Here is a 26,790-nt window from a genome sequence, read left to right as displayed (position 1 = left end):
CAGCAGCCACAGTCGCAGCCTGCCAGTCCTGAGAATGGTTGTTTGTTTAAAATCTGAGGCATTGGTTCTGGCAGCGGTCGGTTTCCACGAGCCTGGGCTCTCACAAGTGTTGTTGCTCTAATGGAAATCATATGGTCTCATCACCACAGGAATCATGGGGCTCTGCTAACCCCTCGCTAAGGAATTTCCTTCCAGAAACTACACACACACCTCCACACCCTAGAACTGCGGAAGCAGGTGGTGGAGACCTGATCACTTTAAAAAGGATTATGATGTTAATATTTTCCCATCCAAATAATTGGCCTAGGCTCCAGCAGACTGTGTTCCCATCACCACGAGAAGGTCGCTTTAACAGCCTTGTTGAGAGAGGGAAAGTTGGGGTGCCCGAGCAGCCAGAGTCTCATCACCCCACCTTGTTGGGATCCCCTGCCTGGCGCCTAAAGTGTCATCATCAACAGCTCTTGGCTCTCCCTCACCCTTTCAGAAGCTCTTCCTGGGACTTCTCTGATGGTCCAGTGGTTAAGACGCCACCTTCTGATGCAGAGGGTGCAGGTCCGATCCCTGGTCCAGGAGCTGATTCCCATGTGCCTCACAGCCAGAAAACCAAAACACAGAACAGAAGCAGTATTGTAACAGAGTCAATAAAGACTTTAAAAGTGGTCCACATCAAAAATAATTTAAAAAAAGAGAGAGATAAACTATTATCACAATGACAACTGAGTTGATTAAAAAAAAAAAAAACCTCTTCCACGCTGGCTGGAGACAGAAGCTCCGCACACACCCGTCCACTGATGAGATGCTCCTGTGGGCTCACCTGCCTTCTGCTTGTTCTGTAGGGTGGTCTCCATGTCACACTCCGCATGGTACTCTTCTTTTTCTAACCCCCTCCCCACACTGAAAATCTGCCCAGAGTCAGAATTTGGGGAGATAGGGGAGACCTGGAATGAAGACTTGGGACAGCTTGGATGGTGAGAAGGAAGCAAATGACTCTCTGGACCTTGGGTCACATGCCATGCACTGTTGACTTCTGGAAAGTCCTGAATGGCAGAGTCACTAATGGCTTTAGGGGTCACCTTTCCTGACTCCCTTGGCAGTCCCAGGGAGCATCCCTGGCCTACATGATACCAGAATTTGACAGGTGATAAAAGCACATACTGAGATGCTGATTGATGGTTTCCAGATGCGAACTATTGACTGGGTATTTTTGCCTTGAGACACACCCCAGCCCACCCGCCACGTGTGTGTCGTGGCTTCCGCGGGCCGCTTCCCGATCATTCTGAGACCCCAGCACTTGCCCGTCAATCTGGCAAAACTGCCAGCGTGGATTCGGAGCTGAACGAGGAACATTGAGACCAGCCGGTCAGCATCACAACTCAAGTGTTTTCCCTAGAAAATGAATCTGTGTCAACAGCAGTCGTGAACGCCCTTATTTGGATCTTGGTGCAGCGCCCCTTGAATCTGAACACCCCAAACCTTGTGTTTCCATCCTCCAAACTTAGAATACTTTAAATTCCCTGTGGGCAGTATCTGCCCTTGTGCTTCTAAACAGAAAACGCTGGATGATCATGATATTTGCCAGTCATCAGTATGCCCATGAACAGGCTCCTCCTCCAGTCCTTCTGGGGTCCTTCTGGTCCTGCCGGGCGGCTGCTGTTCTCCCAGCGGCTCTGCAGTGGGTCTTCACGGGAGATCGCTACTGGATCTCTCTCTTCCTTGGAGGACCCTGTTTGCTGTTGGCTCCAGGAAGTCCCCCACTGTTCAGGGGGTTCCCCGTATTCCAGTTGGAAAGACATCAGAGTGTCCACTGCAGAGTCTAAGATCTCAGCAGGCCAGGCCGGAAGCAGATGCTTACTGCTTTTTTAAAAACTTTTATTTTACTTCCTGATTTTTATAAATACTATATAATTATATATGAATTTATTATATGGTATAAATTTATACTTTTTAAATAAGTATGAAATAGTGCTCGCTTTGGCAGCACATATACTAAATAAGTATGAAATATGTTTAATTACTTATGAGTTTTAAATTTTTTTTAATTGGAGAAGAATGGCTTAACAGTGTTGCTTTTTGCTGTCCAACATCGTGAATCAGCCATAAGGAGACATAGACCCCCTCCCCCGTCTTGAGCCTCCCTTCCACCACCCGCAGTCCATCCCAGCCCTCGAGCGTCCCCCCCGCCCCAATACTGTATGTACCGGTCAGTGATCGGTGTTCAGGAGACCGGAGCCAACAGGTGATGCAGCGGCTGGGAGCGATGCGACCTGTGCCGCGGCCGGGGGCTCGGGCGCGCGGGTGTGTTTGTAACACGGAGCCGGCAGCGGGGTGGCCACTAACTGTGCCCTTCTTCTTGTCTTGCAGATGAGCTCACAGTGCCTGCACTTTACCCCAGTAGCCCTGAAGTGTGGGCCCCGTACCCTCTGTACCCAGCGGACTTAGCGCCTGCGCTGCCTCCTCCTGCTTTCACCTACCCCGCTTCACTGCATGCCCAGGTAATTGACGCCCCTCGGCCACGACTCCACTCACCCCAGCACCCGTCCTTTCCAACCTGGTTCCCCAGAGCACACCGTACAACTAACACCGCTCCGGCTAACAGATCCACCTCCGAGAGATTAATGTCCCCCTCTCGATCAGCCGCCACTCCTCCGGGACTTCTGAGGACCGTCTGACAGCCATGACATCACCCACTGCCTGACGTTTGCCCCGCCCCCCCAGACAACACCACTCTCTTCCTTAATGATCTCACCTCATGTCACACACACGGGAGAGGGGGCCTGGGTTAGACCTCCCCCAGCCGGCTCGAGCACAGCTGGGGGAGCACAGACGTGTGTGCCTTGTCGTGTGGAGGGACCACGGAGGGAGGCGTGTGCGTGGCCCTGGAGTCGTGTGTCTGTCTGTATGGAGTTCTCGTGTGTTCTGGGAGCTCAAGTGATGAAGGGGGCATGTCGGGAGTTTTAGGAGGAAGGCCGTGTGCTATCCTACATGTGTCAAAGACCAGATTCACACTTCCATTTATTTTTAAGAGACCCTGTGGGAAAGGAGGTACAATATAGTGTTTTAAATGTAATTAGAAGTCAGGGTCGAGGTGTGTCTTCTGACTGGCTTTCTTTCTCAGTTAAGAATAGCCTGAGTTTTATAAACAAACTCCAGTGTTTCTTCACAAAGATTACTGTCTACTTACAAACCTTTCTCTTCCCTTGGGGAAAAAAAAATTGTTTCTCCTAGCTTTTCTTTTCTTGCAAGCAGTAGTAATCCATGTTAGGATCCAGAGTGATGATCAATAGCAAATAAGAGAGGAAGAATATAGCTGTCATGTGTCTTATTCCACGTGAACTCCTCTAAAAGCAGAAATCCTGTTTTTAAAATATCACCTGCACAGGTTTGGAGGGGAGGGGGTTGTTTTGCTTAGTGTTGATTGACCAGGCCGGGTGAAATCAACAGCTTGCCAGAAAAGCCTTCTGACTTAACACTTTTTACGTGGTACAGAACTTAACTGTGTTGTGCATGACACCTACCAGCTGCCCCAGTGAGGGTTCTCACAGGGAGGCCGTGGGCTCAGGAGTCTTGTTAGATGGACATCCTTCCGTTCCCTTCCAGCTCAGTTGTCAATGCTTCGATTGTGCACGGACAACCCAGCCTCTCCGGTACCGTGCAGGCAACCTACAGAGAAAAAGCCTCCGTGCCTGGACCTCCAGAGTTGGGAGAGGCGGGTGGAAAGAGTCCAAGTAGTGAAGATACACATAGGTGGTGGTGGTGGCAGCACTTGGCACAGAAAACAGAATAACAGGGTTATTCCAAGACTGACCCCCAGTCTGGATTGTCCATGCTATTCGCTTTTCCTTCCCTTGCTGCCCTTTCCACCTTTGTCCATGTCAGTGCTTGGTCACCCTTGCGATGGCAGGCAGCCAGAGCTGGAAAAGGGAAAGAGAACCAGCAGACGCCTTCTGCTGGGTTATCAGAATGTTCATGGGGCCTCAGGCATAATTTCATAGAGGCCGTGGAGCAACTCAAAAAGTCCTCTCTGTTGGTGGCCCACCCCCGCCATCTGGGCTATGTAATAGCCCCCTTCTTCCTGGGAGCTGTGTAATAGCTCCCTTCTTCTGGACTGCCTAGATACAGATCCATTGACTATTGAGGCCATGTTAATAATACCATGGTGCCAAGTTTGCATGGTCTTCTAAATACCCATGGCTTTGGTTAATCAGCCACAAAGCCTTTTCACCACTGCCCAGGAAGAGCAAGACACTGGCGAACAGGACCGGGACTGAGAGATCCGAAAGCCCAGGCCATTGTGAGAAAGGGTGAGGAGAGACGGTGCCAAGATCAATGGACTCACCTGTTCTGACTTAACGGGGATGGGGACCGCCCATGGTGGCATGTTCCCTTGAGCTGTTCCTTGGTCTTGAGGCTTTCCCAGCCGGGCATCCACTTGGCATTGCTACATCAGCCCTAGAGCTGGTAGAACTCTCATCTGATACCAGTGTGAGATCCTTGCGCTCAACCCCGCTTCTTGTTCGGGGTCATTCCCAGTACAAGCTTGAGTTACTGTGTTGCAAAGACTGATGAACAGATATGGTCATTTAAATGTCTTTGTCCGATATGAGAATCGTAGAATGAACTGGGAGAGGCTTGACAGATCAGCTGGTCTGACCCATTTTACAAATGAGGACACAGACCGGAGAAGATGCAGAGAGTTATCCAAAGTCTGCATGTGGCTCTGCCGTGGCCAGAGTCGGGTCGCCTGATTCCCAGCTCTGTCCACCCCTCAGTGCTGGCTCACCAGAGACTAATTCTTTGATGGAATTGTGGCGAGCCCTTGCTCCAATGACTCCTTGGATCTTTTTCTCCTCTAAGTAGATGAGAAGCCTATAAGAAGAGACTTGGAGTCAGAGACGAGGGACTCAGAACTTAACCATCACCCAAAAGCCCTAAGAGAATTTTTACTAACTGGAGGTAGAGCACAGGGGAAGACCAGAATGGAGCGTCCCCTTAGTGGCTAATTCCGTTTTTGTTCTGGAAATCTTATTATATGTCTTTGGAGATCAGCTTTGAGATGATTTTGCTTTTCTTAGTGATGTTGTGCTCTGTTTTGAGACTTGGATTTTTTTTTTCTTCTAGTGTTTCTCTCCTGAGGCAAAGCCCAACACACCTGTCTTTTGTCCACTTCTCCAGCAAATTAGATTTGTCTCTGGGAATGTGTTTGTAACATATCAACCTACTGCAGACCAGCAGAGGGAGCTCCCATGTTGAATTTGCTTGTTAGCTGTTTTTTGTTGTTGTTGTTTGTTTTTTCCCTTCCCTCCCTTTTGCAAAAACTATTTCTTGGTAACGTTTGAGAGATTTCAATAAAAATTTTAATTAGAGCAAAAATGATCTCAAGTAGACTGCAGCGTTTTGTTTTTCATGGTGACGCGACTTTGGAGCTAAGATGTTATCTCTGAGATTTGGGGAGAGCTGGGCCCAGGACGCTGAGTACACATTATATGGGAGAAGGAACCAGCATCCCAGGGAGACTTGGTCCAGGGCCGACGCCTCGCTGCTGCTGCCTGTATCCTCTTGGGCTCCTGAACCATCAGAGCTGCATATCAGAAGTTGCTCATTCTAGCATCCGTGGGTCACACCTGCCGGGATCTGTCACTTCAACAAGGATGGATGTCTTTTCCAGTCTGTCTGATCCAGAAGGAAGATCCAGGAGAGACAGAAATTATCGCTGCAAAGGAGTTGATGCTTCATATCTCTACTTCTGCCCAGCTTGTATGGTGCGTCCATGGCTACATTGAAGATGCGTGTTGGACATCACATCGCACTTGTAAAGAATTACTGGAGAAGGACTGTAAGCCACAGTACTGCCTTTTGTACTTCTAGAGATAAGAGAGCAGCTGATTTCTGAGAAGATTGTTCACATTTTAAGAAGTGCTCATCCTGCTTACTTTCACCATCGTTGGTACTTGAAATGTATTCAGTGTATTATGCGAGTCACTGAACAAGGGAGGAAGGTTTCATTCATGACGTTTTAGGAAAGGCGCACGCGGAAGAGAGTCCACACAGTTCCTCTTAACTCATACACATCTCAGCTTTTTTTTTTTTTTTTTTTTTAAGTCTGGGTTCATTTTTGCTTTTGGTCTGCTTGCTAATGGGGCTGAGAGGAAGCCAATAAAACACACTGTCCTCTCCCACAGTCTGGAAGCAATACCATTTACCCTTGACCAGAGTCACCCTGAATTGAGCCAGGAACTTGTGCAGGTAAGTGGGACCGAGCGAGCAGGTCCTGGCTACCAACCTGTCTCCTCCGCGGGCCCCGTCTGCCCTGAGTCTCTGCACGTTGTGTCCCGGGGCTGCCCTGCCACTTGTGACTGGAGCGCATCACCTGCCCGTGAACAGAAGGTCTTCAGATGAAACGACAGACTTCCCGGGGCAAGACGGGCCCCTGGGGAGGTCTTGTGACACGCTGGAAAAATCCTAAAGGTTAGACCTAAAATAAATGCCAAAATGGACCATGGGCAAACAGGGAAGAGAAGTCATGGGGGAGAGATGGCCTAGGGTGACGTGTGGGCGTCCTGACCTCCGGGTCCTCACCCCAGACACTGCAGTTTCTAGAACTGCATTGTAAACTTCTTGTTTGTTTTTTTAAAGCAAATCTCTTTAGGCATCTCCTCTGTCACTGAGCCCCCATAGTGAATACTGAGATGAAGCAGCATGGTCTGATGTGAGTCGGATTTAAGTGTGGTACATAGCTGGTCAGAGGGGCCACGGTGAGGGAGGCAGGTGTGACTGTGGGCTTGGGTGAGCGCACAGCCTGGCAGCGGGTCAGCTCCTACCCGGCTGCTCCTGGGGACTTGCACAGGGGGGACCTCTGTTCCTTGAGCTTCTCCCTCCTCTTCAGAAGGCAGCAGCCAGTGTTGAAATGCTGGGCCTGAGAGCTGAACCCCCAGAGGCGACTTCATTCCCTCACCAGTTGCCAGCCTCCCAGAGGAAAGGGAGGCGTCAGGAGATTCGGGCGTGGTTTCTCTTCCCCCTGACAGCCTCATCCTTGAGGCCTGACTTTCCCAAACATATCTTATCCTGTAGCCCTGGGGCTGGCCTCTGCCCCAGAGACCCCAGCCTTGAAGGACTGCCTTTGAGGCAGATCAGCTCAAGGCTTTGAATTGTTCTCAGGCATAAATGAAAGTATTAATCCTCTGACATTTGCTTTTCTCTTTAAACCTGCAACTCTGTGAAGGTCAGAGTAGGGGTGGGGAAACCACGCCCTGGCAGTCTGTCTCCTGATCGCACCAGCCTTGTCTCGTTCCCTGTTTTTGTTGGACTTTCTGGTCACCTGAGAGCCCCTGGCTCGGCTCCCATAGGAGACCAAAAATGGGCAGGCGTGATGTTCACGGCCCAGCCTCTCGTGAGCACCGGGCCCCCTTTCCTGTTCCAGCCCCCCAGCCCCTCCCTAGGGGGCTCTTTCCCTGTTAACCCCATAAGGCCTGAGGTTTCTGGGACTCCCTGGTCAAGTGCGGGCTTTGCCATTTACAGGTTCTGTGACCTTGACTCAAGCTCCTTAAAAGAATGCACCTGCAAGGTGGGAGACCTGAGTTCGATTCCTGGGTCGGGAAGATCTCCTGGAGAAGGAAATGATAACCCACTCCAGTATTCTTACCTGGAAAATCCCATGAACAGAGGAGCCTGGCAGGCTACAGTCTCTGGGGTCGCAGAGTCGGGCACAACTAAGCAACTAACATTCAAAGTGGAGCTGAAAATCCCTCATGTAAAACAGGGGTGCCTGGCACACAGTGAGGGCTTAGAAAATGTTAGCCTTTCCAGGTGCATTTGAATCTTCAAGGAGAAGAGAGCCGAGGACTAGCTACCCCCGCGAACTGTGCTGGTTCAGACGTCTAGCCCGTCTGGATGCCAGTGGGAATGCAGAGTCCTCGTAGCTGCAGACCAAGGGAAGACCAGAGGCTGGGGAGGTGGCTGGGGAGTGGGTGAGTGAGATGAGGCCTGAATGACGGTCCCCACCGTCACGAGCGATGCCTGCCCGCATCAGCACTGTGGTCCCTGCAGCCGGTGCCTGCTCTGGGAGAACGTGGCCCCCGGAGGAAGCCCCCCACCCCCGGGGGCAGCCCAGGCCTGGACACGCCTATCCCCAACAGGAAACAGCTGGGTTCCCAGAGACCAGTGGTTGCGTGTGTTCCTTTACTCAGAGCTCTTCAGCTGCTGGGCACCCCGCCTGTCCTTCCCTGGGCCTTCTAGCTCATCCTCCCTCCAGTCTCTCTGCTGTGACTCAGCTCCAGCCTGGTGTCCAGGTGATGGGGTTACACTGTGTGCCTTGGGGGGCGGGGGAGATGATTCTCCTAGTCCTTGCAGCTGAACACCGCCTCCCCACCCCCAGGAGCCAACTCCTGGCCTAGGAGATGCTCTGCCCCCTTTTACCTTCTCTGTCCCACCTGTCCTGTGTCTTGCCCTTTCCTCCTCTGCTCTTCGGTATTTGAAGACCTAAGGAGCCTCTTCATTAGGGAGCGACATACGCCTCTGCCCTGGCCTCGCCGGCCTCAGAGCAGTCCAGAGCCAATGTTCCGTCTGGTTGTTGGGCCCGGTGGTTCCTTTGATCAAAGCCACAGCTCCGGCTGTAGGGGCCCAGACACCCCCTGTCCTGGGCAGATTTCCTGACAGTAGGCGCAGGTGGCAGGATTGCCTTCATTCAGGGGTTGCAGTGTTTTCCAGGTTCCTTTTTTTTTTTTCCCAGCTGTAAGGCTACATCCCCCCAATGCTGTGTGTTTCCCCCAACCTGCATCCCTCCAACCTCGTGAGCAGGGAGAGCCCCCAAGGCTCCGTGAGCCTCACCTGGGTGCTGCCCTTTGGGACCGTCCGTTCACTGCTGAGCCGTCTGCCTGTGCAGAAAATCCAACAGACCGAATTTTAATGACAGGTTCCTCCTATGCTCCTGACTGAGGTTTTAGGCAGGCTTTTGTTCTGTTGATTTTGCTACCTCACTGAGCCTCCGTTTCCTCATCTGTAAGTAGGAAGAATGAACCACTTATTTCATGGGGTTATTTTGAGACAAAGAGTAAAGTGCTTGGCATAGAGCAGTAATTACTGTTAAAATAGCTCTTCCATTTCCTTTTTTTTTGGGTCAAGAAGAGATGCCTGGGACCTCTCTCTGTAGCTTAAGAAGCAGTTAGGATGCAGGGGCTCAGGACTGGTACCCCCGCCTGCAGAAACCCGAGGGCCCAGGCTTCACACTTCGGTAAATTAGAGAAGCATCTGGAATCAGGCAAGAAGGGCCCCGGCGTGAGCTGAGGGGTGGCTGGGGCCAGCTCCACTGGCTGTCCACCCAGGTGTTTGGCCTCTGGTGGGACAAGTCCCCAGATATCATCTGACAGGACATGGATTCAAACTGCTTCGGGAGCAAAACCAAGAAAAGGCTACCAAGAAACTTTGGAATTAAAAGATGCAGGCGCCATGAAAACCAAGTGAACTCCGTGAAGAAAACCCGTGGTGACGGGTGAAAAGGAAAACGAGCTCCAAATGGGATCATGTTTTATTCAAGGCCGGCGCTGCCAGTGGGGAAGGCCAGAACTCGGTGACAGGAGGGGAAAGTGGGACGCCCCGACTTCCAAGTTTCATCCACTCTGCCACCGAGCGCTTCTCGCTCCACCGACTCCGGCTCCTGGAGACCTCTAATGGCCCTTGATAGCAAACATAGTTAAAAATTAACAGACTGGCAATTAAATATGGATGACCAGCCAGCACTGCGGACTTAATCTGACACAGGGTGTTACACGCCTGGGTGCCTTCGACCCGAGTGGCGTCCTGAGTGAACTAGGATGTCTGAGCACATTTCGCATGCCTGTTTGGAAGCGCGAGCTGAGTTGGTGCTGAGGAGAGACGGGGAGAGATCTGAAAAGCCAGAAGAGAAGACGATCCCTGAAGGGTTATGTTTAATTAGCCCTGGCCTTGATTGGTCTTGGCGGGAGGGGTTCACTGGCCTAGGACCTTGCTCTTGGGATCTGGACCCTGTGGCTGCCTGGACTCGGACCTCAGCAACCTCGCACCGTTCAGACCTGGAGATGGTGCACGGTCACGGGGCTGGGGCCTGGCCGCAGCCTCCTCTCCCCGCCATCCCCACCCCCACCGGCTGTTGGAGTGGGTTAGATGGCACACTTCAACCTTTGAACCAGTTCACAGAAATCTTGACATTTTTGTCTAGGTAACGGCCACTTGCTTAATCGCTCCAGGCAAAGAGTATTGTAAAAGAAATAGTAAGAAATGCTGATTGCAGTTCTGTCCTCTTTGTCCTTGGAAAGAGTAGGAGGGGTTGGAAGGGAGACTGGGGGTGGACGTTCCTTTAGGGAATGGGCCTCATCTTGTGGGGTAGAGAAATTCCTGGCAAGTGTTCTGCTTTTGGTGAACGCCTTGTTAGAAATGGGGAAGATTGCTGTTTCACAGAATCCTGTAATTCATCCCATCATGAGGATCACCATTTTTGTAATTGCGAATCATCACAGGGGTCTGTTGGATGAGTTTCTACCTCCTTGGACCAGAGGAGGTGTCCGGCTTGGCTGCCTCTCCACAGCCTGCAGCAGAGTTTGCTGTGGGACCTGACCTGTTTATTTGGTGATACCGCTTAAGAGCGGAGCCTTAGAGCCGGAGTCAGTGGAGGCAGAGTTGATCATGAATAAATAGCATAGGAGTGGCTGGTGGCCGGTGGCTCGTGGCTGAGAAAGCTCTGGCAGGGTCTTCAGGGCTCTGTGTTAGGGACAGTGGGAAAAACCCGCCTAAAAATCTCCATGTCTTCAAGAGGAGAGAGAGCTCAGTTCTGAATGTGGTGCCGAGAAGTCTGCATCCAGGCCCAGCACCCGCCTTAGGAAAGGGAAGTTGCGACTGTGACTTGTAGATCAGACAGCCAGGGAACCAGCTGGTTTGGTGATCGCCTAGCTCTGATTAGTTTTGTTCAAGAACTGGTTGACGCGTCGGCATGCTCAGCCTCCCACGTCCACCAAATGTCACCACAGACCAGCATTTCTCAATACTGTTATGTAATTTAAAAGATGATGTGATCCGATAAACTTGGGAAACCCAGGATGAAATCAGGCCAGACAGGTTTGTTTCAACTTCTCGGAGCCTTTCCCTTAGTGATGTGGATCTAGAATCTGCTGAGACGGTGCGTTTTTCTCTCAAACGTACTTGACTGCAGAGCGTGACTCACTTCTTCCAGCTGCCCTTTAGGAAACCTTGTTCAAGAGCAGGGTCTCTCAAAGTTGAGCATGCGTATGCAGCAGCGTTACCTGGCGGACTTGATAAATGCAGGTGCTTGAGCCCTCCCCCTAACAGTTTCTGCGTTTCGGACATGGTCCCAGGTGATGCTGGTGATCGGGGGACCATGTTCTGAGAACCACTGGTCTAGACTTGTCCCTTGAGTCCACAGAGAAGAAAATCGCTAAACCGAGGGGTGTTTATTAATGGTGGCTCCCAGGAGTGGAACCAGCCACCTAGTAAGCACGTCTCGTGACTGTTTCTAAAGGCAAGTGGGATGATGATGGCATTGTCACTAGGAAGGAAGAGCACAATGAAATAGTAGCCCTTTGGATGCTTTACCATGTTTGCTCCTCAAAACACTGTAGGAGAGCTACTGGGTGAGGCAGGGAGCCCACTCTGGAGCCCAGTCAAGGTCTTCCTATGCGTGGCAACACTATTTAGGATGTGAAGTCTCTGGATTTGAATCCTCTGGGCCTTAGTCCCTCATCTGTACATGGAAGAGGATGGATGTTTTATTGGTATCTCCTCTTCTCTAGCACTTTATTTGTGCACTGAGTCATTTCTTCTCCTCATGTCTGTCACCAGTCACTGGAGCTGGTATGATGCTGAGGTGGTGGAGACTCCAGGGTTACCCTTGCTGCCCTGGGGAGGAGCGTTCCTCAAGAAGCGTGATGGCGGAACCCCAGTGTGTTCCCTGGGGATGAGATTCTAGTGGAAGCGCCAGGGTCTCCCACGTTGCTTACTCACGTGTCGCAGGCTGCGTGCTGTGTCTGGCAGTCTCTGGTTGGATCTTATCTGTTATGTTAGAGGTTCTTTCAGGGACTTTTGAGGCCCCTGGAATTGCACACAACACTGTGAGCGTGCAGTTGTGTACATGGGGTCAAGCACACGTGCATTTTTCTGCTGAACAAGACGGTGGCCTTAGGAGGAAGGTCAGCCACGCTGGATGGTCCCTCGAGCCAGAGTCAGCGAGTCATGGGTTTCCCCAGTGTTCATGACGCATCTAAGTAGCCCCTAGGCGCCAGGCAGGAGTGGCCACAAGTGACCGGGAACCAGAAACCACAGCAGAACAGCAGTCTGAGTGGCATAAGGATGAACCCTCTTTTCTCAGAGGAGAGTGGCGATTAGCACAGAACACTTGTTCCCCCGGGGCTGGCTGCCTATGTGTTTTGCCCGTGAGCTCTGCTGCTGCTTTGCCCTCCTCGGGCACGGGGACGTTGCTGATGACAAGCGCAGGCTAGGCCAGTTTCTGCTGAAAGGAAGATGGCATTGCCCCCCGTGGAGCTGGAAGGAGGCAGCCTTTGGTTGAGGGGGGCGGCGCGGCGGGGAAGAGCCCACCTTCTGGGCAAGTGCAGGAGTGGCCACGTCTCACTGGGTCTCAGGCCCATTGCCCCCTCACCTTTCCTGAGGACCAGCCCATGGGCTGACTGTACCTCTGCTCAGCTGAGCCCGGCTTCTGGCCCCTGGCTCAGCATCTGCCTGCCCATTCCCCGTGGGGCTCTGGTCCCCACCGCAGGCAGGTGCCCTGGAGAGTGCGAGGCTGTGTGTGCAGTGGAGAGGCTGGAGCGGATGTGCAGGATGGGGTAGGGGGGTGGGTCTCCTTGTCACCGTCACCTGCACCGAAACGGGAGTCATGCCATCCACCCTGCGTCCCCCTCTCCCCGGGCTCCTGTGAAACACCAGCGCGCCTTGGGCTCCATGCCCCAGCCCCGCACCTGGGCATCACCGGCCGCCGCCACTGCTCCCCCAACCCCGGTGCACTCGGACCCATCCCCCCTCCACTGTGTGTCTAGGTTCCCAGCCCCCCACCTGCCACGGGGCTGTGCCCCTGTCCCATCCTTTACTACTTGTCTCAGGGAGGCAGCTCCAACTCTGCCCTTTGCTTAGTGAGCAAGTGGATTCAGATGCACAAAGCCGTAAGCCATGGGTAGGTATGAGTTTTTTCTTTTGTGTCTCTCCCTTCTGCCTTCTCCCCCTCCTCTCTACCCTCCCTCTCTCCCTTCTGCCCCTGCCTCCCACGTTTCCCCTTCTCTCTTCCCCTCCTTTGTTCTGCACCCCCTAAATTCCCCATGTGACATGTTTTTAGACTGCCTGCATGAGAAGGTTTGATCTCTGTCCCCTTCGTTGCTATGAGTATTGAAAAGACTCTGGTTTGGTCCTAAAAGAGCTTCAGTACCAGCTGGTGGCCCCCCCATGAATACAGCTTCACTGTCCTGATACAGGGGCTCCACTTTGGCTGGTAAACCCGTTTCTAGTCATATGTGATGTTCTGCCCTGGTGGGTCTCTAAGGCACAGCCAGCCCAAGGGCTTCCACGAAACAGTCCTGGTGTAAGGCAGAAGCTCCATATACACCCTTGGTATATGGAGTGAGCGAGGCCAGACCACTTTGCTCCAGGAAGGGATGGTGTCCCCCAGTGTGGCCCCTCACCATAGAAGGGACACAGTCACTCTGTGAAGGATGCCTGTGGGGTCGAAGGGAGCTCTGCAGACTTCTGCATGTGACCCACAGGGAAAGGCCAGGGTCAGCCCAGCTTGTAGAATCTAGTTAGAGCTGGAGGAGCCTGAGCCCTGACCCAGCCCCAGGCCCACTGGGCTCTGACCATGGTGGACACCACTCAGAATACCCAGCCCTCAGCCGATTTCCCCACCTGTACCTATCAGGTGAGAGGAGGTGGAAGCTCTCCAGGCCCTCTGCACCTCTGGCTCAGCCAGAGGGCTGCTTCACCTGTTCATGCTTTGGAGATATGAATAAGATGGCTGTGAAAAAGGGGTTCTGCTGGCAGATTTGATTTTATTAAGCCACGGAAGTTGGCTTGCCAGGGTAAAGTTCCCCCCAGCATCGCATTCCACTCTAGAAACGAGCTCCCGTGAATGGAAATGAAGCGCAGTCTTCCTCCTGCCATGCTGGGGAGGGTACCACCTCCGGGTCTCCTGCTGGCAGCCTCGCCTTTGCTGTAATTTGCCCGCCTTCCCCCAACCCTAGCGCTGCTTCCTGTGTTGCTCAGGGGCTGGTGGGGAGTATAAACGGAAGCAGCGCTAAACGGGGATCTCTCATCTCTCAGCTCTGTCCAAATGCTTAGGCGCAAAGCCCACGATGCCAGTAGATGGACGTCTGTTCAAGCCGAAGGGCACTTGCCCTTTTGTTATTTTCACATTTTCTTTGGTACAGGATGGAGAACATTCTGCCAAGTGCACCCAGCATCACAGTCCATTTGTGGGTAGGGCTGGCCTTGCATCCTGGAAACCTAACAGAAGAGGCTGGGCCCCACAGAGTGAGCAGAGGGCATGGGATACCGGACACCCCCCACAGTGCCCAGAGGCCTTTTCTAAAAGCACAGGAGCAGATTCTCAAAAGCCCTCCTGGCCAGACCACTGGCATGGATGGTGTCAGGAACCGTCCCTTCCTGATCCAAGAGAGACAGGTTTCCAGCCGTTGGGCAGGCTGGCCCCCCAGCCTGGGTGATGCTGGGTGAGCGTGGGGATGGCGGCTCACTGGCAGATTCCAGCCCTGCACTGGCTGTCGGCTGTAGAGGAGGCTGGGAGCAGGGGACCCCCGGGGCTCCTGAGAGCATGGTCCTGTGGAGGCGTTCTCAGGATGCGGCTCTGATGCTTTTCAGCCCCTGATGGGGAGCTGCCCGCAGGCAAGGACCTGGGAACAGTGAATGGGGTGGGGACTCTGCTGGCCGCCCTGTGAGGAGTGGACGTGCGTCCGGGGCCTTGGTTCACAGCGTTCTCCCCACGTGTCTTCCAGATGCGCTGGCTCCCTCCCTCCGAGGCTACTTCTCAGGGCTGGAAGTCCCGTCAGTTCTGCTGAATCCTACGTAAGTACTTGATTTCAACAAGAACTGTGTCCCACACCTGGACGAGCCCAGGACAGAGCAGACATTTGTAACTGGGTGGCCCCCATCCTGCTCCAGTACCCACTCCTAGGTGCTTCCTGGGCTTGTCCAAGGTTGTTCCACTCACCCCAGGAACCCCGCATGGCCCAGAGAGTTCTGAGGTTCACTTTCCTCAGGCAGGTTGCCCTGTTGACCTGAAGTCAGCTGGTGGCTCAGGTCCCCTTTGTTTGCATTTCCAGGGGGACTGCCGAGGGCAGATTTCACTTGCTGACATTCTGGGTACCATAAAAGGTCAGGACTTCCAGAGGGCTCTCGTCCTGGGTCAGAAGGCCAGAGCCTCACCTAACAGGAGGATTAGCAATAGGCATCAGAGCCTCAGAAATCCCACCCCCCCAGGGGTGGTCCACACTCCAACCCATCAGGATTCTTCCTCTGGCAATAAGTAAGTTGAGGGATGACATTTTTGTACTGGAAGACATCAACTTCAATAAGCTACGATTGTACCTCTCCATCCCCTAACCCATGTATTTCTGAGTATGGTCAAAGAGCACTTGTCCTTGGGTAGAGACTTTACATGCTTGCGGGGTTGGAGCTTAAAAGATTTCTTCACCAAGCAATTCTCAGAACCTTTATAACAATATGAGCACTGTGAATCGTTGAGATCAGGAAACTCTAGGATGCAACAGTATTTCTCAAACTTGAGACCAGGAAACCCTTTTCTCAGAGACTCTTAGGAGACTCAGGTTTTACTTAGAGCACGCCTTGGGAAAACTTGCCCTCACCTCTTACTCAGAACCTAAACCAGTGGCACCCACACCTATAACCCTCGGACCAGCAGTCATCCCATGCTTGTCACTCATCTGTGAAGAAGGGAAAAACCAGGGTTCTTCCCTTAACGCTGCTTGTATTTGTCCTTTATTCTGGAATGACGTTCTTTTCTGTGTTAAAATACACTTGAATGAAACGGTAATGTTAGTGAATGACAATTATATTTTAAATGTTCGTGGTAGATACCTAAAATGTTCCTTTAAAATATTTTGTGACATCTTAAAGTTTGTTATTTAAGGGAGACTTTTTTTCCCTGCCTGAAAACACAAATTTTAAGTTTTGAGGTGTTCCAGAGTCCCTTTAAGTACAGAATTTCCTAAGTCCATGCTTCATATCAATATGCAGGCCCATAATTAATTATTATTATTTTTTTTATGTGGACCATTTTTAAAGTCGAATTTGTTACAATACTGCTTCTGTTTTATAGGAGGGTTTTTTGGTTTGGTTGGTTTTTTTGGCCACGAGGCATATGGCATCTTAGCTCTGCAACCAGCGATTGAACAGGCACCCACAGCATTGGAAGGTGAAGTCTTAACTACTCAACCAACCACGGAATTCCCCATAATTAACTTTCACACTTGATTTATATATCCCCAGCCATTGTGTCTTTGTTCTGAAAAGCCTTAGTCATTCCATTCTGTGGGAACCTCCTCCTTAGCGGGTGACGGGGGACCCGCACGGTCGTGTTACAGGCTCCAGAAGACACTCTCCCCACGCACCTCTCTCTTCCACGACCATGTTTCTCTCTCAGTGTTTGGAGGCTGGTAGGCATTTACCTAGAGGTGTCTAGGGTAAGAAAACCGAAAACTGTGACGCTCGTGAAGGAGAGCACAGGGTGGAATGTAGATCTAGCTTTTTTTTTATAGCATCAGCTAACAGTTGAGGAGATGAATGACATCGGAGGGGAGGCCAGTGGGACAGAACCTGGAGGCTCCCCCGACTGTCAGGAGTCAGCTTGTCCGCAGTGAAGAGGGACCAGGAGCGGGGGCCGCCCGGGGCCGGGGCGGGGGGCAGTGTTGAGCTGCTTGGTCCGCAGTGTCGGATGCTGAAGGAAAGCTGCGTGAGATGCTGGCATTTCCAGTTGGCAAAAGGTGGTGGTGGTGGTGGCATAGGGCCTAAGGGAGGATTTTGCTTTAAGCGTTTATAAAGAACAAAGAGAAGACGTGATCAGTAAGCAGTTGAAGAGAGCTCCCTCCTTTCCCCAGAGACCTAGTGTGGGTGTGGCCTCCAGGGAAGGGCTGGCAGTTGCCCCCACCCCCACCCCACTCCCCTTAAAGTACGACTTCTAAGACACTGTCGGATCCACATAAGGATGTCATGTCTCCTGTGGCTGCATCATTTGTTCTGAGATAAACTCGGGCCATGGCCAGGCGCCTTCCTTGGGGTCTGAGGGACTCGAGTGGGGCGAGGAGGTGCTTAGGGAGGAAGACAGATCCCTGAGCTCATTACACCGCACTTGCGTTGGGGCTGCAGTCTCCCATCCCGCCCGAAGTTAGACCAGCTCAGTAGGGCCCCATGACTCAGGCTGCGTCCAGCCTCTTGGACCAAGCCCTTTCCGAGACAGCTAATAATCCAGGCTGAGTAATTGTAGGGAAATGTAAGTTAGAGTTGAAAACAGTGGCGCCGCCGCAACGGCCAACACGTTGTAGCAGAATGAGCCTCTTGAAAAGGCTAAGTGAGGGGTAAGTGCCACCACTGGTGACCCACGCGGCCTTTCTGCACTCACTGGGAAGGGCCCAGAACAGGAGCAGGAGTGACATCTGGTGTCAGACACGAGGACCTGGGAGATGTCAGGGCTGCCTCCTTCTGGACCCTGAAGACTCCAGGCCTGTCCCCCCAGGGGGCCCTCAAGGATTTTTTAACACATTATTGACTGGGAGCGGGGGTGGTGTTGCAGAAACTAATGCCTGTGTCCAGTGGTTGGTTATGTAAGTGAATATTGAACATCTGGGTAACAAAAGACGCATTAATACATCTTGAGTTGTTGATTGACCCATGCTGAGCTCTTTCTTCTAAAGGGAAATCACTGACTAGAAAAGTAAACGAGCTCTCTATTCTTTAAATAAACACGTTATGTATCTACTATGTGATGTAGAAATGCGGGAAACGAGGCCTGTGCCCCTGAAGAGCTTAAGTTCTAATGGGCAAGAGCCATGGACACACATTTCAGAGTGAAAGAATTACCGCTCAGGATGCTCCTGAGGAGGTGTGTGTGTGTGTGGACTGCCATCAGTGGCGTAAGTAAGACCTTTAGAAGAGTGGTTGTTCGGTGGTTGGGTGTTATTGACTCTTTAATTTGTTCAACATCTTGCTTGACAGATGATGTTTAGTCTAGTTGCAATGTGTGCACCTCACTACAGAGTTTTGCTGATGGTTCAGCCATGTGGTAGAGTGTCCCAGAATACATAATACTGATTGGAAGTGATCAATTTCCCAGATGGTTTGAGAATAGGACACTCGAGCAAGTCTGTATTCATTCCTTAGTAGGAATAAGGGTTACGCAAGTTTTCCTGGTTGGAGTTCCTGGTTATGCAGTTTTCCTGCATTTCCAAATGTAATTAAATAAATCAGAAAAAAGGGAGAAGAAAGAGTTGGAGTTGGAGTGGATGTGAGAGGGTGTTCATTAGAAACTCATGAAATTTTCCTGGCTGTGGACCAAAACCACAGCATAGAAACTAGAGGCACATGTAGTTACAGCCTCACCAAATCAGAGGACATAGCGAGAGAGATAACAAAGCTGGAATTTGAAGCTGTTTGTTCCTTCTGTTTACTTTCAGGGAGGAATGGCCTAGTCTGTCTTTGGTTGTGAACAGGAGAGCCTTGGGTATGTGGCTATCATCCAGAGAGTCCAGGAGCTAGATATCCAGGCAGAACTTAGAGTTTAGCAGGGTGGGAAGGGCAGTCTTCATGGTATCCTGATAACTGCTGTGGCTCTTGCAATCACCCCTGCCTTCTCCCTAGGAGAGGCCCCAGGACCATTCCCTTTCTTCTATGAACCAAGGTCTTTCAATCACACTGAAGTAGATTAGCACAATCAGTATTCAGTGCAGATCTGCGGGGCATAAGGTGCTATTCTTCGTACCGCATATACAGCAGTGGACAGAAGCAGACAAAACCCCTGCCTTGGTGGAGACATTGTAAGACAGGGAGAAGAGTAATAAGCTACTAAAACACGGTAGGTCAGATGGTGAGAAGGGCTAACGGGGAAATGCAGAACAAGAGAAAAAGGCAAAAGTCAAGGGTAGCAGGTGCTTCTTGTACACGGGAGCAGAGATGAAAGCTCGCCCGTATTTACATGGGGTTCCTTTTCTAGAGCAAACCTGTGTGCATACCTGCGCAGTCACTTCAGTCATGCCCGACTGTGTGTGACCCTATGGGCTGTAGCCCACCCGGCTCCTCTGTCCATGGGAGTCTCCAGGCAAGAATACTGGAATGGGTTACTATTTCCTCCCCCTGTGGATCTTTCCAACCCAGGGATCGAACCCGAGTCTCTTAGGTCTCCTGCGTTGCCAGGTGGGTTCTTTACCACTAGTGTCAGCTGGGAAGCCCCAGAACAAACCTCACTTTACTCAAGTTTAGGGAACAGTTTTACTTCTCTGCTTTTCTGCTCACCTCCTCTTTTGCTAAATCTAAGTGAACAGGCTTGAGCCAGCTGACGCTTTAAAGCACTGCTGGCTTTCCCAAACCTGGGAGGCCCGAGTTCACGAGCCCTGCCCTGAGAGGGGTCTCTGCATGCCCTGGTTATGAAGCCTGGGGTTGGTCTGTTCTGCTTCCTATGTGCATTAAAAAGTAGGGATGGCCTGAGAACCTGCCTCCTGCCAGGTACTGGGGTCGTGGCGTCCCTTCCAGCTTTGGGAGTTCAGACACACCAGGCGTCTGCTCACCAGCGCATCTACAAACCCAGACCGTGTGACACCCCCACCCCACCCTTCGTCCATAGCCTGTTTCTGGGTGGGAGACCCCTGAGCATGCGCACCAGGGAGCTGCCTGTCTGGTCCCTGGAAGACGTTCACAGAGAGCAGAACACTGAGTCTGGGTGGCTGCACGGGCGCAGGGCAGGGCCACCTGCAGGAGCCCACCTGCACCTCTGCCCTAACCCTTCCCACCATCAGCTCCACTTGGCGGAAGGTGGAGGTTCAGAAGGCCCATGTGCTCCCCATAAAGTTAAGGCTGAACACCTGGGACTCCCCTCTGGTGTGTTATGTTCCTTGGGGAGTCATCTCCTGGGGTGTCTACAGAGCAGGCATTCTGTCTGCCCGCCCGGTGTGCAGACAAGAGTTGCTGATGTTAGCAACTGCAAAGTGTGCCTTGCTGATAAAAACCCTGTGCTCCCAGAACCTGGGGCAAGAAGCTAGGTAGGGTCCCAGGACTCTTAAATCACCAGTCCTGAGTCATCACGATAAGCTTCAGTCCAGGGGCTGAGTGGCATCTGGTCATCAGTATGATTTCTTAAACAACAAGCATCCCAAAAATGCAGCCTTGGTCTGGCCGCCCCGGGGCCTCTCTGGGTCTCCCTCCTTCCTCGCCTGCGCCCGGCAAGTGTGGACAAGGCCGGGGGAAGTTGGATGAGGGGAGATGTTTTGTTTGCAGGGTGAATATTTATTTTTTCTGTCCTCAGATAACCCAAGTTTTACTAGGAAAGTAGAATCACATCTATTCATCTTTTAATGTTTTTTATAGTGAAATTCTGGGAAGAACTTTTTTTTCCCGCTTGATTCTGAGAAGAGAGATGCCCTAAGAAGGTGATCTTTCAGTGCAGGGCATGGGTCTCCCTGCGGCCTCCTGGGGTCAACTCTGTACACCTGACCTCCAGTTCACGAAGCCTGCCTGGAGCAGGTGCTCTGTCCCAGGGAAAACAGCAGTGCTGAGAACCTGAGGAATGTTAGTGGGGAATGGGGTCCACATGGGCCATCCTTCAGGCTTCCTCAGCACCAGGAATTCTTGATGAAAACCAGCCGGCTCGGAGGCAGCCATGCCTGCAGGAAAAACATTCAAAAATGTATGGCCCACTGACACTCTGTCCCTTTTAGCGTTTCAAATTCTCAGACCTTGGGAATAGCAGGATGTGTGTTCACACGTGTTTGCCTTGGGTTTTTGTTTTCTAGTAGGTGGTTCTCCTGGAGAGTGGCTCCTTGGCCTTGGGCTGAGCAGAGTTGACCGTGGGGTCTGGGGTGGCCCCTGGAGTTGGTTTCAGGTTCCTCCTATCGGGGTACCTGAGGCTTTTGGCCAGTCCTGGGGATCTAGCCTGTGGGGATGTGTGTGCAGAGGCCCTGCCAGTCTGCCCCCGGGGTGCTTACACCCTGGTGTTCTTGAAGGGCATCCCTTTCTCCAGGTGCCCTCCCCACTGGCCTAGCTATCAGGGAGCCCCCCTCTGCTGCCGGCCGCCTCACCCCCGCCCCGCAGAGCCGCCTCCACTCCACCGCACCTCACCGCATGCCCTTCGTGGCCCTGATGGTCCTGGTCACTCCTAGTGGTGTGTGTCCTTGGGTTCAGCAGGCAGATGCCTTTGGTGCTGGGGCCTTGCTCTTTGCCCTCAGAACCAGCCGGCGTGGACGTCACTGGTGTTAACGGCTGCTCTTCTCTCCACCCCAGGTTCCAGGTGTGTGATGGTGGCTGCAATCTGTCTTGTGGGTATTAACGCAATCTTCAAGTGGCTACTGTTCTTGAGCTGTTCTACAAAACTGGAGCATGCTGGTGAGTTCCAAGCCGAGACTGAACAGTTCCTCCCGAGAAGCAGCATGTTCTGGGCCGGGCACAACCGCGTAGATAAGAGCGGTGTGGTCGGGACCAGCCTCCCATGCGGGGTGGGTGCTCGGGATCGGGGCAAGCTCTTTGTCGCCTCCTCCGGCCACCGCCTGCTGAGAGACGTCGTCCCAGGAGAGCAGGTGAGCTCTGCAGGTTCTTAAGAGCGTGTGGCTCAGTGCTTGGTCCTCGCAGCTTTGCTGGGTAATGCCTGGTTGAGAGTTGACACTTCTCATCAGCAGCATCCAGGGATGAGATCATCCACCAAAGGGAACTTAGATACGAATGAAGCTTTTCCCTTGAAGCCCTAAGCCTTTTTTTAATAGTTTTGGTGGAAATCTTGATGTAGTATGTATATCCCTCTTATTAATCCATTTATGCTAAATATAGTGTAACCCTTTCTTACGACTCGAGACATTTTGATGAGCCTGTTCAGAAATAGAGTGATGATGGGCCTTGAGCGTGACTGAACTATGATGGTATCTCACTGGATTCCTCTAAACTGGGGCTTTCCTGGTGGTGAGGATTTGAGTGACTTGTCCGTCTTTTCCGTTGATACCAGCCGTCACTGCTCAGTTCTGCTTGTAGCAGTGCAGTGAGGTCTCCATCGCGCAGCAGAGTTCCCAGAGGCGAACCGTGTGTGGGCCTTCCAGTCTTTTTGGAAAGCTTGACCTAGGACAGCAGGAATGCCAGGGCAGGCCAACCGCAGTTACGGCTCGGCCCAAATAAGGTGGCAGACTGCATCCCTGTGAGGGGCCTATAAAGCACAGATGAGTCACAAAGGGAATACGATTCCTGCTAAGGACAGAATCGGGCAGTCGGGCCTAGGAGGTCATTACCACATTTGGGAGGTAAGCAAGCACGTGCTCAGAACACCACCTCTCCTGGCCTCCAGAGGGGCGTGTGGTGCCTGTGCGGGGAGCTGGCCTCCAGCACTTGGGGGTCTTTTTTCCCCAGTGAGGTCTGTTTCTCACACTAACCTGGGGCTTCCCTGGCGGCTCAGGCAGTAAAGCATCTGCCCGCAATGCAGGAGACACTAACCAAACTTACTAACAGGTAAACGTTTTTCCCACATCACTGGGGAAAGCCGACAGATACCCACCAGTTGTACAGGCTTCTGATTGGTCAGGTTTTCCTGTTGTCATGGTCCTTAATGGAAGTGCCCATGGTATTCTTATTGATGTTACCACTCAGTAAAAAGATTTTATTTTACTTTCTCCCTCCTCTGGGGAAATTTAAGGACCAATTGAAAGCCACCCATATATAACTTTTAAACAGGTTAGAGTAGGGTTTTTTTTTTTTTAATGCAATAAATCAACCCAGACTTCAGTAATTGGGGCACAAACAGATGAGCCCCGTCAGGACGCAGCTGGAGCATGTGGTGACTGTGGACACCGGGAGGGCCTGGTGACGAGGGGCAGGAGAACCAGGGCTTGGTCCTGCGGGGAGGCAGCTGGGAGTCTGACCACAGATGAACCTGAGTGAGTGGACGGTGCCAGTGCGGATGCAGGAGGGTCGGCAGCACTAGCCCTGTTCCTGGTGAGGCTTCTGGGTCCCAGGGCCACCCAGGGAGCTCCCAGACCTCCCCGCCCAGCTCAGACAAGCCCTGCAGGGGTAGGCCTGGCCTGGGCGGAGGGGAGGGTCGGGCTGCCGGGCTGCACAGATGGAGGGGGCCCGCGTCTTGAGGTTAGGGAGGAGTTCCTAACCAAAGAAGACTGGTCCCCGGATCTTTAGTTGTGGCATGCGAACTCTTAGCTAGTTCCCTGACCAGGGAGCAAACCCTGGTCCCCTGCATTGGGAGTGCAGAGTCTTAGCCACTGCACCACTAGGGACGTTTTGACTGACCCTTTTTAAATGTTAACTTGCCTGGAGAATCCCAGGGACGGCGGAGCCTGGTGGGCTGCCATCTATGGGGTTGCACACAGTCGGACACGACTGAAGCGACTTAGCAGCAGCAGCAGCAGTCTTTTTATTACAAATTAGTATAAACATTTAAAAACTGACAGAAAATGAAAACTAAACCACTCATTAATTAAAAACCTTAGTCATATGATGTTGGGATTTGGGTAGAAGAGAATATTCCTTACTTGACTTTTAGTAAAAGTGAACAAATGTTGGAAAAACTCTTGGGGAAGAAATCATTAGGAAACAGGTCAAGTATATAGGGATGGATTGGTGGAAAACCGGATTTTCTTACTGCTGGGAGGAAAAAAAAAAAGGCGCGTAAGGTGCTCGGATCAATAGACTGGAACCTACCAAGTTGCCTCTGGGAAGAGCGGCCTCTCCCGGGCCACGGCATTGACCACCGCCAGCAGGGCAGCCCTTGACCCACACACAGCAGCAGCTGTCCCCCGGCACTGGGGGACACACAGCTGAAAGGAGCTGGATTAGAATAGCTTCCTACGCCGTAAGACACCAGGAGACGTTCTCCATCGTCTTCACACTGGGCGGGTGCCACGTGGTTCACGGTCTTCCCTTGTTTACCCCGTCACGTGCGTGTTGTAGGTGACCCCCTTTCAGGAAAGGCTCTGTGAGGAGAGTCTGCTGTCTGAACAGAGGGGCCTGACCCCTCCCCGCCACCCCAGTGCTCTGTGTTCCCGGATGTCTTTGCCGTGTTTAAAATGTCCTTGTCAATACATTCCAAGGTTTGAACTCCGTTTCTAGCTAAACCCCCTTCCTTGTTTACAGGGACTGAAATAGCCACATTTTGACCTTGTGTTCAGTCTGGAACAGCTATGGCAACGCGGACACATTCTTTTCCCATGTGAGAGCTGCCTTTACCCAGCAGTTATGGAAAAGCTCAGGAAGCTATCAACTCGCACCCGCTTCCTTGTCCTTTTTCACTCCGAAAGGTCCGTCTTTCAGCCTAGGTTAACCAGCTCCATCCACCTTTCTTTCTGCTCAGGAACCCGGCAAGGGGACAGTATCCTGAACCAGGTGGGCTTCTTGAAAAGCTGGGCAGGTGCTTCCCAGGCCGTCCCAGCTTTCTGTGGCGACTCCCACTCTGCCCCCAGGGCCAGCGTGCAGAGCTCCACACGGGCTCCGGGCACCTCATTGCTCTCAGCCCAGCCCTGGCATCATCAAGCCTAGGGGCCCGCGTCTCTAGGGCTCCTCCCACTAACGGCCCATCGTTCCGGTTTCATTTGTTCTAGCGTCCCAAGTGACTGACTGGAGTAGAGGAAGGTGGAGCTGGTCTTAGGAAAATAATCCAAGGTGATCCTTGTATATAATCCGAGTAAGTGGTCTGGACAGGGAGGGTACCTGTGAAGAGCTGAGAAAGCCCTGAAGGGACCAGGAAAGGCTGGAGAAGTGGGGCTTCACCTGAGTTTTGAAAGATAGGAGGGTCTGTGTGTGGAAGATACACTAGCAAAGGGAGGAGGTGCAAATACAGACAGCATGGTCTTGCTCAAAGGGGGTTTTAACGAAGCATTTGAGGGTCTTGGGGAGGCACTGAAAATCTGGGCGGGGGGGCAGTGGTGCTTTAGGAACTGTCCTCTGGCTGGCCAAAGCACAGTGAAGAATCAAGTGGAAACACCAAGGTGAGGCGAACCCAGATGGTAATGTTGGTGTCAGGGTGACAGAGTGACCCTAGAGTGCGGTGTACGTAAAGGCAAGGTGGTGAGTCTGAGTAGAGATGCGTGGCCTTTGTGGTCGTGGCAGAAACATCCAGCACAAGGTGAGTGGAACAGGGGGAGCTGACTGTGGAACCAGAAAGAGGCCAGAACGGGCACGGTGCACTTCCCGAAGGTGGCCTCAGCTCCCGAGAGGCAAGCAGGCCTAGACCAGCCAGGCTCTGCCTGCAGGGGCTAAAGCTGTGGGCCCACCAAGGAAGGGTCCTCCGCCTGCCTGCGCAGTCCCTGAAGGCCCCGGTCTTGGCTGCTGTCCAAGCCCATGTGCTGTCAAGGCCGACGGCCGTTGCAGGCCCCTCAGGTTCCCAGGGCCCCGGGCTACCCGCTGCTGTCCCCAGTGAGTTGTTCGGAAGTGGAAACTGCTGTTCCTTAGAATCGGTTTTTCTGCGATCCATGTCCGCAGCTTGGGTTGCTGGCGCAGGGCCAAGTTTGCAGTGACGCAGGACTTGTCATTCCAGGCCTGATGAGCCCGGAGTGTGGAGGAAACTGGTTCCCCTCCTCCGTGGACAGAGGTTGGGGCGGGGGCGCTCCTTTGGCAGACTGAGGGCCGAAGATCACTCATGGGGACATGAGGCCCGAAGCTCTAGAGTTCATTAGGGAACGGCAGCTACTACGTGACCCTCCATAACCCTGGTCCCAACCCCAGAGCTGCTGCTGACTGTTCACACCTGGACGTGACCGTGATTTCTACTGGGTAGAAAGATTCAGGGGGCAGAAGACACGTGGCTTCTTTTAAGAAGGGATCCTTCCAGATGAAATTGGTGTAGTGGTGTATTCTTGGTTATCAAAATTGTGTGGCTTTGGTACTTTGGTAGATATCTGTGATGTGTGAAAAAGCATGATAGCTGTATAATCTTAATCACGTGAAAGTGGACGCTTAATTGTGAAAATACAGACCTAGAAGGACACGTCAGCCAGCAAACTGCTTGTGAATATGGATGCCTTTTTTTGCTTCTTGTGTTTCTGATTTCCTATTATGCAAGTGTCAAACTTTGCCCACTTAGACTCCTCCATCATTGAGCGAGTTGCAGGGGGTGGGGAGGGTGGTGGTGGGGGTTAGGCACTGTGCTGGGCTCCGAGAGAAGCAAAGGAATTAGGTGGCGTCTTCCTTAAGGAGGGCACCTCCTCCTGCTGAACAAGTTCTGTGTTTCTGAGAAAGTGGAGGGAGGAGGTGGGGATCGCCGAGCTTAAGTTGGAAGCATTTCTCAACCCAAGCACTCACTCACTCTTATCCCAACAATCTAAGCACAACCGTACTTTACTGGGTTTATAATACTTTTCACACAAACAATGCAGAGAAAACAAAACACTTAATCCTCCAGTCCCCTTGATAAGTACAGGAATACAACAGCTGGCCTCCAGGGGCTGGCATCGAGTGAACAGGCAGGAACAGTTACTGACCGGAGGAGGACGGGGAGCTGAAGGACCGTCAGCAGGAGGAGGTGAAGGCAAGGTGCAGTTTCACTCAGGCCTGACGTTGGTGGCACCACAGATGCTGGTTCCTTGCTCATTC

General features: G+C 52.3%; 1 protein-coding gene across 5 annotated transcripts in view; it reads left to right on the top strand.

The window, feature by feature from the left end:
• Positions 1–26,790, top strand: part of RBPMS (RNA binding protein, mRNA processing factor) — a 202,173-nt gene that overhangs the window by 174,011 nt on the left and 1,372 nt on the right. For 2 of the 5 annotated variants that reach the window (XM_070364182.1, XM_070364180.1), the window contains exons 6-9: positions 2,362–2,492; positions 13,095–13,165; positions 14,991–15,060; positions 21,499–21,600. In XM_070364182.1, the coding sequence (XP_070220283.1) occupies positions 2,362–2,492; positions 13,095–13,165; positions 14,991–15,060; positions 21,499–21,513 (287 nt within the window). In that variant the 3' untranslated portion in view covers positions 21,514–21,600. Of the gene's footprint in view, positions 1–2,361; positions 2,493–5,118; positions 5,371–13,094; positions 13,166–14,990; positions 15,061–21,498; positions 21,601–26,790 lie in introns of those variants that run through there. The other 3 variants (XM_005908131.3, XM_070364181.1, XM_005908130.3) reach the window with 3 other exon arrangements.

Source organism: Bos mutus, chromosome 27, assembly GCF_027580195.1.
Source record: "Bos mutus isolate GX-2022 chromosome 27, NWIPB_WYAK_1.1, whole genome shotgun sequence".
In the NCBI taxonomy this organism is placed as follows: domain Eukaryota; kingdom Metazoa; phylum Chordata; class Mammalia; order Artiodactyla; family Bovidae; genus Bos; species Bos mutus.
Note: the sequence above shows the minus strand (reverse complement) of the source record. Positions and strands in the feature narration are given on the sequence as shown.